At 41.0% G+C, this 13,387-nt stretch overlaps 1 protein-coding gene across 3 annotated transcripts in view; it reads left to right on the plus strand.

The window, feature by feature from the left end:
* TGFA (transforming growth factor alpha) overlaps positions 1 to 11,676 on the plus strand; it is a 128,904-nt gene extending 117,228 nt beyond the window's left edge. For 2 of the 3 annotated variants that reach the window (XM_043989276.1, XM_043989277.1), the window contains exons 4-7: positions 1,562 to 1,711; positions 5,092 to 5,184; positions 6,800 to 6,912; positions 11,288 to 11,676. In XM_043989276.1, coding sequence (XP_043845211.1) covers positions 1,562 to 1,711; positions 5,092 to 5,184; positions 6,800 to 6,912; positions 11,288 to 11,295 — 364 coding nt within the window. In that variant the 3' untranslated portion in view covers positions 11,296 to 11,676. The remainder of the gene's footprint in view (positions 1 to 1,561; positions 1,712 to 5,091; positions 5,185 to 6,799; positions 6,913 to 11,287) is intronic. The other variant, XM_043989278.1, reaches the window with a different exon arrangement.
* Positions 11,677 to 13,387: the final 1,711 nt, after the last annotated feature.

Below are 13,387 nucleotides of genomic sequence, written 5' to 3' on the forward strand. Positions count from 1 at the left end.
CCAGATCATGCTTTTACAGAATTCTGAAGGAAAAAAAAACCCTAGTGCAATAGATATGTACAGAATTGTGTATGTAAACACATGTGTGTTTGTAAATGTATATATATTAAGGGACTTCTAGACAAATAAAAATTGTCTGGACAAAAATGTCCAGGGCTGGAGATTTGTGTTTGGATATAGTGCCTACATCAGAGAGTGCATAATCCTAGAGTGTCTTCCTTCTGACAAGGAAGACTTCCTCTACAAAAGAGGGAGAAAACCAGCTCCAGGTGGGGCTTGGGGGCTTCCTTATAATCACTGTCAGAATAGGTGGGGGAGACTTTCCTACCCAAGAAACTGGCCACTGCTACTTCTGCTACTTAAATTATCAATGCAAAGGAATGTTAAAATCTAGTGTCATTGCATATTATAACTGGAAAAGGACCTTAGAGACTAACCAAACTCAAGGGAGGAAACTGAGGCTCAGTGAGAGTGCCCAGAACCCCACAGGGAGTAAATAGCAAAGGCAGGATTAAACCTAAGTGTTCCAGCTCCAAATTCGCCACTCTTTCCACTGCACCACACTTCCAAGAACACGTCCAAGGTCATACATCATTTTATTATATAGCAAACAATCAGAGCATAGTATCACAGATTTTTAGATCTGGGAGGGAACTGAGAGGTCATCAAGTCCAGAAACCCTCATTTTAGAGAAGGAAAAAGTAAGGCCCCAAGAACTGAAGGATGACTTAGCCAATGTCACACAGCTAATAAGTACCTTAGGTAAGATTCAAAACTAGGTCTTCTGGAGTGACTCCTGGTCCACAGTTATAGTACACAATCTCTCGAACCCATTATGGTTTGGATTAGTTGTTGAAGGTATGTTTTAAGAGAAATGAAAATTAATTCCCATCTGTCACTCCAGGTTTGATTTACATTAGCACAATTATTTTATCTCATCTTCTTAATACATTCTTCATTTAAAAAAATACCTGGTCCTTATGGAATATTAAAATGAAAACTTTCATCCTCCACATCTTAGCCTTTTTTCTTCCTTTGCAAAGCTTGCCTAAGGAGCAGCATAATCCCTGGGGAGCCCCTTTCATCCTAGAATCATAAAATTAGTTGTCCCTAATTAAATCTTCTGGTCATTCTGTGAAGGAGATGTGTAGGAACTGTGATAGCCCTTTGCATACATTTAGAAATAAGATCTCTGTCCTGGGTCATATAGCAGTCAGTAGCAGAACTGAGAAGGCCACTCATGAGACCAGACTTATTTCATAAACTTGCAGGATTGCAATGATTGCCTAATTCGCCGGCACTACCACTCCTCTCCTGCCTTAATCTACAGATAAAAAAGCTGGGGCTGTTTCTGTGGGAAAGTGACTTGCCTAGAGTCACACAGGTCATAAAGAACAGATCCAGGATTAGGTCCTCTGACCCACCCCCACCCCCCCACCGCCCATCCAGTGCCTTTTCTGTTCTTCCCTACTTCCTTGTTGGTCTTAAACCCTTCCATCCCATTGCCAGCCAAGGATGAGGTCATCTCATAGAGCATCACTGATTTTCCTTTTCTCCACAGCTGCCATTCTGGGTATGTTGGGGCACGATGTGAACATGCAGACCTCCTTGCAGTGGTGGCAGCCAATCAGAAGAAACAGACCATCACTGCCCTGGTGGTGGTTTCCATAGTAGCCTTGGTTGTCCTCATTGGGGTCTGTGTGCTAATACAGTAAGTATGGACTTTGTTCATCTAAACCAAGGGTTCTCACCCTTTAAAAAAAATAACTATTTCATTATGGAATATGACATATAATCATAGGGTTTGGAGTTAGGAGGGACTTTACAAATCACCTAATGCAACCCATTTGAGGCTCAGAAACATTAATTGATTTACCCAAGGTCAGACAGTTGATAAGTAGCAGTGCTGGAAGTCCTCTTGACTCCTAGGTCAATCAAATCCATCCTAGGATTTTTACTCCTTAAAATACTTTAAATGTTGAATTACTTTTTTCAGGTCACTGAAGCATGCCTTTTAGAGCTAGAAGGAGGGGCAGCTAGGTAGTGCAGTGGATAAAGCACTAACCCTAGATTCAGGAGGATCTGAGTTCAAATCCAGCCTCAGAAACTTGACATTTACTAGCTGTGTAACCCTGGGAAAGTCATTTAACCCTCATTGCCCTGTAAAAAAAATTCTTTAAAAATTAAAAAAGAAAAGAGCTAGAAGGAGTCATGCTATTCCATCCCTTCAGTTTAAAAATGAAAAACTGAGATCTATAAAGTTCAGTGTCATCCCTGAAGTCAGAAAATTGAGGCAACAGGAGAGCAAGAAATGAAACCCAAGTAATTCTAACTCGAAGCCCAAGACTCTTTCCACTGTACAAAGCTGCGTCTCTTTAAGTGAACAGCCCAGAACTTCTGGGGTTACATGAAAGATGGAAGACCAGACATTTTTTTCTGATCCTCACAGTTTCTCAAACCTTTCCAAAAGAGCAATTATGCACAAGAGTTACAGCTGTCTCCATGGTCTAACTCAGGTAACAGCCTGATGAATTACTGGCAGAGAAAGCTAATTTCTAACTCACTTAGTACCCCCTCCTCCATTGGCTTCCATGGTCCAATAGAACAACCCAACCCATCCCACAAGCTTGTGGTCTGGGATCCACTCGGTAGTTTCCTTGCTGCTGCTATTGCAGCAGCCACAGTGTCTGACAGCACATTCCACCCTCTCCCTGGCCTTACCCCCACTCCAACATTCTGAGACAACAAGTGATAGAATTCAACTCATCCCTCCCTGCCCCCCACAATGTTCAGAAGAGGTGGAGATACAGTTAAGCAGAAGTTTGTTTTGTCTAGGGTAAGGTAGCATCCTTACTGCAGTCTATCAATGTTCAGTAAGAGAACTAGGAAACAGAGGCAACTGGGGGCAGGCACCAGCATGTGTGTGTGGCTCCACCATACCTGTGTGGTAAAATATGAAAGTTTTTAACAGTCGGTTAGGATAACTGAAAGACGCCAGTTTTTCAAGGACCACCCTTTTGGGGAGGAGATGAACAGTCCGCCTGCTGCGCACGTCAGACTGCCTGCCGGGTACAGTCCGCCTGCTGCGCATGTCAGACTGCCTGCCAGGTACAGTCCGCCTGCTGTGCATGTCAGACTGCCTGCCGGGTTTTTTGACTTCCGGGGTGGAGAGAACGAGAGGAGGCCTTTTTGCCTGCTTGGCGGGACTCCTGGCGGCGCGGCACAGATGGTCTCCCTCACTCCAAAGGTGGCCTTTTTGGTTTGGTGAGTTTTTATAAGGAATATAGACTAAGCCTAGATTTAAGACGATTTGTACTGTATTTCTATTTTCCTATCCTTCTAATCAACAACACCTTATATACAATAAAGGCTCTATCTAGAAAACCAGAAGCTTCTTCCATTTACTAGTCTGGGAGATAAATTAAGGGAAAAGTTAAGTAGGGGAGATTTATGATCTAATATCCAATTTTAAATCTCACACCTGAAAGAAAGTGAATCAGCATCCAGCTAATGTCAGTTCTGTTCCCCTCCCCAGAAGTCACTTGAGGTAGAGAAGCCCAGTAAAACATAAATTACCTATTTGAGAAAGAGCTGAGATCTCAGCCCCCAGAGAAATGGCCACTGATGGGAAAGTAATCAAAAAGTTAATGATAGGGGAATATAAGGGTAGAAAAAGACTGAAATTACCAAAGATCTCAGGAGTAATATAACTCAAATTAGAAACCCTGAGTACGATTAAATAAGAACAGGGAAGATCACCTCCAGATCGTCAAAATGAGTCCAAACTTATCTGAATAAATATTGTATAACAAAGGAAAATTAATCAATACCTGGTTACTCAACAGACCCTGTGAACTCCCAAAAGAGTATAGAACCACACAACAGGATGTTTCTGAAAGGTTCAAGAGAGAAATATGGATCATGACAGTATAATTCATGGCTTTCACAGTAGATATAATTAATAATATCTCACCAAAGAGACAAAACTGATTGGAAATGCATATACACAGAAATGAAGGACAGGCTGGAAGAAGAGAAAACAAAAGGCAATAATGATTTTTTTAAAACCATGACCACTATAAAAGAAAAACATGAAGGTAGAAACAATTAAAGATGATAGGTCTCCCAGAAGAACATGACAGGTCAAAAAAGTTAAACACTCAAATGCAAGAAATAATACATGAAAGCTAAACAGAATATCTGAACACAGAAAACAAAGTACCTCTTGAAAGAATCCACAAGTTGCTTCCAGAAGAGAACCCTATGGTGCAAACTAGAAGATAGTTGTCATTAACAGTTCAGTTCTTCAAGTGACTTGGAGAAAGACTCAAATGTAAAGGAAAGAAAAATTGAATAATACAACACTATTCTGTGCCCACCAGAAACTACAGAAGATAATTAAATAACTTATTCCAAAGAACAAAGGCACTCATGATGCAATCCTAGGTGATATACACTACAAACCTGAACCTAGCCATCAGTGAAAATATATGGGTGTTTAATAAAAAGGAGATATTTGAAGTTTTCCTACAAAGAAAGCCAGACATGGGCAAATAATTTGCTTTCCAAATGTCCAAGACAACAGAAATATAAGAAATGTAAACAAATGCAGCAACCAAGGAAGGCACAAGTAACTATATAAATTATACTAGGGGGAAAAACACCCTAGAAAGAGACCTGTGAGGTTAAAAACTGCAACATAACTTTGTATCCCAGACTATAATACTGCAGATAACCAAGTGGAGAGCAGTGGGGACTAGACTCTTCAAGGAAGACTTCATAAATGGCACAGAATTTGAGCTGAGCCCCTAAATATAGATAGAAGTTATGGATTGATAGACAATAGACTATATTGGAATCATGAAAGTGGTCTTTACTCTCTTCCATGGACACTTTTTCCTCCATTGGGAATTTTCTCTATAGATTACAGAAACCATCTCAGCCAACTTTCAACATAGTCTGATCTTCCTTTAAGATAAAATGGACTGATGTACCAGTTGGTCTTAGTTGTTCTTATTTTTAGTCGTAGTTAGCTTGATACCCCATTTCATTTTCCCACTGAGCATCTCATTCCTTCTTTCTTCCCCTTAGCTCCTCCTGTAAATGCTGCTCACACATCATCAGTAGAGACAGATGTGGTGTAATGGAAAGAGCACAGAACTGGAAAGGAGATGAAGGATCAAGGTCTTGCCTCTACCATAAGTTCACTGGGACTTTGGAGGATTCTCTGATCTGTAAAATGAAAGGGTTGGAGTAGATAATCTGACACTCAATGGATGGAATTCCCATTCCAACATTAATTATTCAGGGCATTCTATGGGCAATCAAAGGTGCTGGATTTGAATCCTGATTCTCCTCCTAAGAACCAATGTGACTTATGACAAGTCACTTATTTCCCTTTTCTGGGCCACAACTTCTTCAACTGCTAAATGAGAAGGTTTGACTGGATTAGGGGTTCTTAACCTGAGATCCATAAATTCAGTTTAAAAAATACATTTTGAGAACTAGTTCAATATAAAAGATTTCCTTTGTAATCCTGTTTTATTTTGTTTATTTAAAATCCATATTCATGATTTATAAGCTTCACCAGACTACCAAAGTGGGCTCCATGATGTGGAAAAGGTTAAGAATGCATGGACTGGGTGAATTCTAAGATCCCTTTTTCTACCTCTAGATTCTGTAACAATTGGCTGTTTTTTCAAGCCCAGGGTTTTGTAAAGCAGGATTTCACGTACTAATAAGTACCCTTTCTCAGCTGATTCCAGGGAAACCATTCATATTGTATCCAAAGACTTAAACAAGTTTAAATGTACAGGAACAGTAGGCTGACCCTGTATCTATCATTTGTAATTCTGACCTTGCAATAATACCACGGTAATGACACACGTCCACAAATATGTTAAGCTTTCAGTGACCTGATAGCTTGGGTTATCAGGATCCCTTAGGAGTCCATTTTATAAAACGGTGACTCATTCCCTCTCTCCACCTCCCACCCCCACCCCCACCAAGCTTTTCCCATGGGATTATGTCATGCTCTCCAAATTCCTTTCTTAACCTTCAAGAAGTAGATGACTATTCATTTTCTTCACCTTCCTCAAATCTTCAAGTGGTATGGCATGGATGATATTGGGATGGCTGCTCAGTCACAGTCTTAAACAACTGTTTCTTAATAGTGGTGCTCTATTTCAACAGGGTCTTTCAACTTCATCCAAAGGCCTTTAGGAATATCCATCCATGAACACTGTTCTCTTGTTTGGGAGACAGCTAGGTATGCAGCCCTCTGGGGAGAATAGAGGAGACTGGAGTTCAAAGGATTCTGTAAATAGATTCTAGAAATGAAAAAGTGATTCTAATCCTCCCAGAAAACTGGCACAAGTGTGTTCCCAACTGGAAAGAACAGAAGTATCACTAAATCTTAGGGTTAGAAGAAACTTCAGGGATCATTTTAGTCCAATACATTCCCAACTCAAAATGCCTTCTTCAGCATTTCTGACAGGGATCATTCTGCCTCTGCTTGAAGATGTGAATTCCCCATTTCCATGGGCAACCCATTTTAATATGGGACGTTTCCTTTTATTAACTGTAATCTGCCTCTATCTCCTCTCCCCTTTGCTCACTCGCCCCAAAATGCTACAGAGATATTAAGAGTCTCATAATGCCCATGTGCCCTCAGCCTCTGTCTGGAGAGAGAGAATGCCCAGGCATTCCCTTTCTGTGGAAAACTCAGACGTGGCTTTTGACTACTGTTAATGGCTTAAGTCATTGCTCAAATTGTCTTCTTGTCTCCCTCGTGTTCCAGCTGCTGTCGGATAAGGAAGCCTTGTGAGTGGTGCCGAGGCTTCATCTGTCAGCATGAGAAGCCCAGTGACCTCTTGAAGGGAGGAACAACAACCTGTTGCCGCTCAGAGACAGGTAAGCACAAATGTCTTGGGGATGTATTCTGTTTGGAGGTTCCAGTTGGTAAAGAAAGCAGCCAGCTTCTTTCTTGGAAAGGAAATAGAGGTAAGGCAGTGGAAGGAAGGTTGATTTCTAATTTTTTTTTAACCAAGTTGATCATGATTTGCTTTTGCATTACTTAGATGAAAGTTGAAAGTATTTGGCAGCTTTTATGAACCTGTCTCATTGGTCATTGAATGAACAATAAGTACCTACCGTGTGAAGAACACGCAAATAGGCTACAAGAGATACAGAGTTTAGGTGAGACAGTGACCCTACCTTCAAGAAACTTATGGTGTAATAAGAAGCTAAGACACTAACACAAATAACTAAGTCACAATATTGTATAAGTGCATTAAATAGATACACCCAAAATTCTCTGTAAAGTTTGGAGGAATAGGTTATCCACCAAGGCATCAGAGATTTAGTGACAATTGAGTGGCCTTTAAGTTGGATTTTAAAGGATGGGTAGGATTTCAATAGGTTAAAAGGGAGAAGAAGGTTCTTCTAAGCCTAGAAAAGAGCATAAGCAAAAACCTAGCTGCACAAGCATGAGTCCAGTTTGGCTGGAGTATAGAGTACATGGAGGGGAGTAATGTGAGATAAATTTGGGGAGCCCTTAATGTCAGGGACAGGAATTTGACCTTCACTCAATGGGCCAATAGGGAGTTGTGGATGATTTTTAAAATGTCAATGAAGGACAGAAGGAATAGATGAGAAGGCCAAATACACGTCCTTAAGAGATTTAGAATCCTGGTCCTTCATTTCAGGCAGGTAGGTGATGCAGAGGATAGAATGTCAGGCCTGGAGTTAATAAGATTCATCTTCCTGGGTTCAAGTCCAGCCTCGGATACTTACTAGTCATGTGACCCCAGGCAAGTCTCTTCACCCTGTTTGCTGCCTCAGTTTCCTCATCAGTAAAATGAGCTGGAGAAGGAAATGGCAAACTACTCCAGTATCTTTGCCAAGAAAACTCCAGATGGGGTCACAAAGAGTTAGACATGAGTAAAATAACTGAATAACAAGAACAAAAACCCTTCAGTTGAGTCAGTCTCACTAGCATTAAAATACTGACCCTAACCATTTTAGAATTTGAAGTTCCATTTATCTGAAAAAATAAACTCTCTAAGTCCTCCTCAATCTCAGCTAAGGGTTTTGAAAGTGAAATTTTTATGAAAGTCCTGTTGGTTAATTCAATCGCAAACACATAATTTAAAATTGCTGCTTACCTCCAAATCACATCGAACAATAGAAGAGAGATTTGGACAGGGACAGATCAAAGATTCAGGATTTTCCAAGGCCTGGCAACCCCTTTCCTCTGTGTGGTTTACATATCCCTCCATTTGTACTTCTTATAAGCTGAGCTGAATGAATGGATGTCGAGGTGAACTTCAACTACAGTGAAGTTTATCGTATATAGGGTAAGCATTTTCAAATAGGGGATCTGGAGGTGGTTGGAGAAAGCTGAGGAATTTGTTACCCATGGCTATGCTCTCTTGTATGTATAGTGACATACAGAGATATCCAAATTCCTTTGGGGAAGGCTGACTTTTTCATCCCTGAAGTACTATTAAGAAGAAAGTGGGCAGTATGTGATGCTCACTCTTTGTCTAAAGTGTGGGAAACAGGCCATAAAGTGGCATGCCACAGTCATGTCATTTTGGTGGGACAGCATCACAGAAAAAACTGTTAGGAGCTGGAAGGGGGGGTGACACAGTGGATAAAGCACCAGCCCTGGATTCAGGAGGAGCTGAGTTCAAATGCAGCCTCAGACACTTAACACTTACTAGCTGTGTGACTCTGGGCAAGTCACTTAACCCTCATTGCCCTGCCACCCCCCCCCAAAAAAGAAGAAGAAGCTGGAAGGGACACTAAAGTTCTCATCCCTTGGTTTTATCGATCCCAGAGAAGGCAAATGACTTGTCCAAGGTCGCACAGAGAAGAACTATCAAAGCCAGATCTCAAATCTAGGTTTCTTGAACCTTCTGTCTCTAGATCCACGGTTCTTTCCACTGTATTGTGCTTCTACCTTGGGGGGGGGGGACCAGGATTGACATACAAACCCCACCCCCTCACAGACATACCTCCACTAACCTACTGGGACAACCCACTGAGTAAGTTAATGACTTAGGAAAGATAAATGTTTCCCCAGCATTTAGACCCAACACCCTAGATAGAAAACTATTCATTTGAGGAAGACTTGGTGTTCATTGTAGTTGTCTATAATGCATGGCATCCCATTACTTTTTGGTGTCCCCTACCCACTCCTTGGCTTCATTGAAAGTCATAGTGGGGCAGCTAGATGGCGCAGTGGATAGAGTACCGGCCCTGGATTCAGGAGTACCTGAGTTCAAATCCGGCCTCAGACACTTAACACTAACTGGCTGTGTGACCCTGGGCAAATCACTTAACCCCAATTGCCTTACTAATAAAAAAAAAAAAAAAAGAAAGTCATAGCACTGGAGAGGGAAGAATACTAGATTTAGAGTCGAAAAGTTAGTTCAAACTCTGGCTCTGCTACTTACAACCTGGATGACCTTGTGCAAATGCCTCCCACTCTCAGAACCTCATGGGGTCCTAAATCTAGAGATGGAAGGGACCTTTGAAACCATCTCATCCAAGATGAGGAAGCAGAGACCAGAGGTTCAGTGATTTGTCGAAAGTCACATACATAGTGAGAGGTAGAATTTGAACCCAGGCCCTCTGACTCCAAACTCAGTGCTTTTTTCCATAATATACTGCTGCCTCAGTTTCCAAATCTATAAAATAAGAATGTTGATGTAAATGACATCTAACGTCTAACCTTTAGCTCTAAAAGTCCCATTAGCACTAAGATGTTCTAAGATACTTCCCAGTTCTAGCATGCTAGGTTTTGCATATTCTCAAATCCCCTACAACTCTGGAACTTGATGTTCTTTGCTTTAACCTTCCTTTCAAACTCCAGATCATTTTCTTAATGACTTAATTATGCGCCTTTTTTGGGAAGGTCAAATGTAGGCAAGATAAATTTCCCATCCCCAAACCTCCAACCTGTTAAAGATGTCATGTGCTGCCAAAGGCAGGAGCCATAATGCCCTGTTTCCTCCTTCTCCCTGATTGTGGCCAAGCAAGAAATAGTCTCTAAAACAGACAACACAATAGTAGGCAGGGTGAATCCAGGGAAGCTGAAGATCAAATGAATATTACCTCATTTCTACAAGTTCTCAGGATCTCTGGAAGATAGGGTGTAGCTCATTTCCTATGGGGATAGTGGCCTTGCAGAGACCCCCACAGCTGGTAGCAGATTTCAGGAAGCTGTGAGCTTGGTACTATAGCCTCAGAAACACTAGATCTGGAATTAAGGTTCAAATCCTGACTGCTCGTTACTGGCTATGACCTTGGCAAATTGCTTCTATTCCCTAGACCTCTGTTTCTCTATCTCTGAATTGAGGTTAATGAAACGAGATGATCTCTAAGGTTGATTCCAGATGTAAGTCCTGTTCTCTTATAAGTTGGGCACCCAACTTAAAATGCTGGTTACCTGATGTGCCTACAAGGCCACCAGGTTGGCTGTTGAGCAATACTGGCTTAAAGGTAAGACCAAGATGATGGCTATCCCCTTTGTTTCTATTGTGTTCAATTTATTTTTTCAGTGCAGCATTTAAGAGAGTTTTTCTGCTTTCCCAATTTTACCCTCCTCCTCCTCCTCCTCTTCCCCCCTCCTCTCCTTCATAATAATGATAGCTTGCGTTTATATAGCACTCCACGGTTTGCAAACACTTTTGTTTGGTTTTTTGTTTTGGTTTTTTTTTTTAGTGAGGCAATTGGGGTTAAGTGACTTGCCCACGGTCACACAGCTAGTAAGTGTTAAGTGTCTGAGGCTGGATTTGAACTCAGGTCCTTCTGACTCCAGGGCTGGTGCTCTATCCACTGCACCACCTAGCTGCCCCTTGCAAACACTTTTTTTGTTGTTGTTGTTGTTTTTGTTTTTGTTTTTTTTAGTGAGGCAATTGGGGTTAAATGACTTGCCCAGGGTCACACAGCTAGTAAGTGTTAAGTGTCTGAGGCTGGATTTGAACTCAGGTCCTCCTGACTCCAGGGCTGGTGCTCTATCCACTGCACCACCTAGCTGCCCCACAAACACTTTTAATGTAAATTCTCAACAATCTCCTGAAGATGGACTCAGCAAAAATTGAATTGAAGCCTAACAGCCTGAAAGCATCATAGTGATGACAAATTGATAGCTTTTTATGGTCCATTCCAAACTTCTGTCTTGAAAGTCAACTCCTCCCTGCTGACTTCCTGTTTAGAATAACAACTGGAATAGAGAGCTCTGAACTCTCAGTAATGGAGCCTTTCCCTTTTCTTCCAGTGGTCTGAAGGAAGGACACCAAGGGATACAGCCGGTTGGACTGCTGCTGCCTGATAAAGGAGAAAGGACTCTTCTGAAGAAGTGCATTTTCCATGGAAGCAAGTATTGCTGGGGACATACTAGCAAGCATTTTTTTCCTGCATTGCCTCAAAAACTCCTATGCATCCTCTTTATTATTTGCTGGGCTTTCAGAACTCATCAAGAATTCCATCTGCTTGGGGTTACTTGGTGTGAACTGAGGATGGAAATCGGCAGACCACGTAACCCTTAAGACTGCGTTTTTGGAGCTGGATGACGGATGATGCTGGAAGGAACTGCAAAGAGGGTTGGCTTCTTGTTTACGTAGCAAAGTTGGATGCAGGTGTGGAGGTGTTTGAGTTTGGTGCAGGTGTGAGTGTGTGCGCTGCCCGGACGAATTTCAATCCGAAGTTCTTCCTCTTTTTTCCCCCCACTCTTGTCCATTTGTGCTTCATTTTTGTCTTTGGATGAAATTGTCGGTCCGTTCCCATGACCTCCTTATGGTGTTTGGGAATTTGCCTGGGATCATAAGTTTCTTTCAAGTTGTTACAGTTCTGTCTCATTTGTTTGATGAGGGGAAGGGGGTAAAATGGGGTTGCTGCTTATATTATAGAAAGACAACTAGTTCTAAGAGGAATTGTCTTTTCTGGCTACAGAACCTTTAACACTTTAACCCTCTGAGCCCTCTGGATGTATCCATTGATAGAAAGATATCATAAATCCTCTATTGCTATTTTCCCATGGTGATAATTTCTAATTTATTAGATAACAAAAGACTTTCATTTTTCATCTCTTAAACCAGTGTAAAACACACACACACACACACACACACACACACACACACACGCAAAACCTCTTTAGATTTTCTGTTTAGTTACAGACTGAAGTTATAGCTTATAAAAATATATTTGCATCTTTTGATCAGGGGAAGCATTTCCAGCATCCTAATCATTAGTCTCTGGGGAGGAAGAGCATGAACCATATCACAGGGGGGGAAAATGCACAACTGAAATTTTAAAGCTGAGCTTTGAGACCCTAGGCCATCCCATAGGTTCAGTCTTATTCTAGGTGGGATAACTAGCAAGTAGCAAACGTGAAGCTCATCCCCTCTGGAGAGAATGAATGGGCATATAGATTAGTACTTGTGTGTGTAGGGTAAGTAAGCTCTGCTATGTGTATAGAAAATTACTCATTTATTTTTTAAGAAAATAACATGTTGACGGCCCCCTGGAGAAATCTTCTAAGTTGTATTTGGAAACTGATGGTTAGCCGAGCATCCTTGAAATTTCAGGCCAGATCCAGGAAAAAGAGAGCCAGTCACTTACTTTCCTTGTGTAATTCAGTCAGTTTGTTGCTTTGTTTTCAAATTGGGAACCTTTACCTTTCCTATTTATTTTCAAGCCATTAAGCAAAACATTCTAGTAATTTTTTCTGTTTTCCATTAGAGGTAACTTTTTTAAAAAATTAAATGTCAAATAAGCCTCCTTGCCCCTTTTGGGCCAGATATTTCCTCCTCAGAGAACAGCAGGGTACTTTTTGGCTTAGGATGCAGTTACCATCCCTGAATAAACAGTGGTAGATATCTTGTATATCACTAGACTTTGTTAGTTAAAATTTCAAGATAGAATTATAATGAGGTAGATATATATATATATTAATTTACTGTACCATATACAAGGATACTATTTATTCATTAGTCTTTGAAAAATGAGAGACTTATACTCTTCAATACATTCTGCTCCTCAAATCTTAAAAGGACTCTATTAAATGAGTAAAGATAGTTTGAAATTCTCTTCTCACAGACTCCTTCCCTGCCCTCATTCCCTTTCCCTCTCTAGTCTTCCACCCCATCTCAGTTTACTTCTGTTTGTTGTTTTTTTAAAGAACTGAAATAATAATAATAATAATAATACCATCACCCATGTCTTAACCTTGGAGTATCAGTTGTTTCCTTTATTAATGTAGCTGGAATCTCTGAGATTGAGGATGAGGATTCAATCCGTTCTCTAACCTGCCCCTCTAATTCTCCATGTGATCTAAGCCGCCCTCTCCCCTCCCCTCCCTTGGAATTGTAAAATAAAA

This window comes from Dromiciops gliroides, chromosome 2 (genome assembly GCF_019393635.1).
Source record: "Dromiciops gliroides isolate mDroGli1 chromosome 2, mDroGli1.pri, whole genome shotgun sequence".
In the NCBI taxonomy this organism is placed as follows: Eukaryota; Metazoa; Chordata; class Mammalia; order Microbiotheria; family Microbiotheriidae; genus Dromiciops; species Dromiciops gliroides.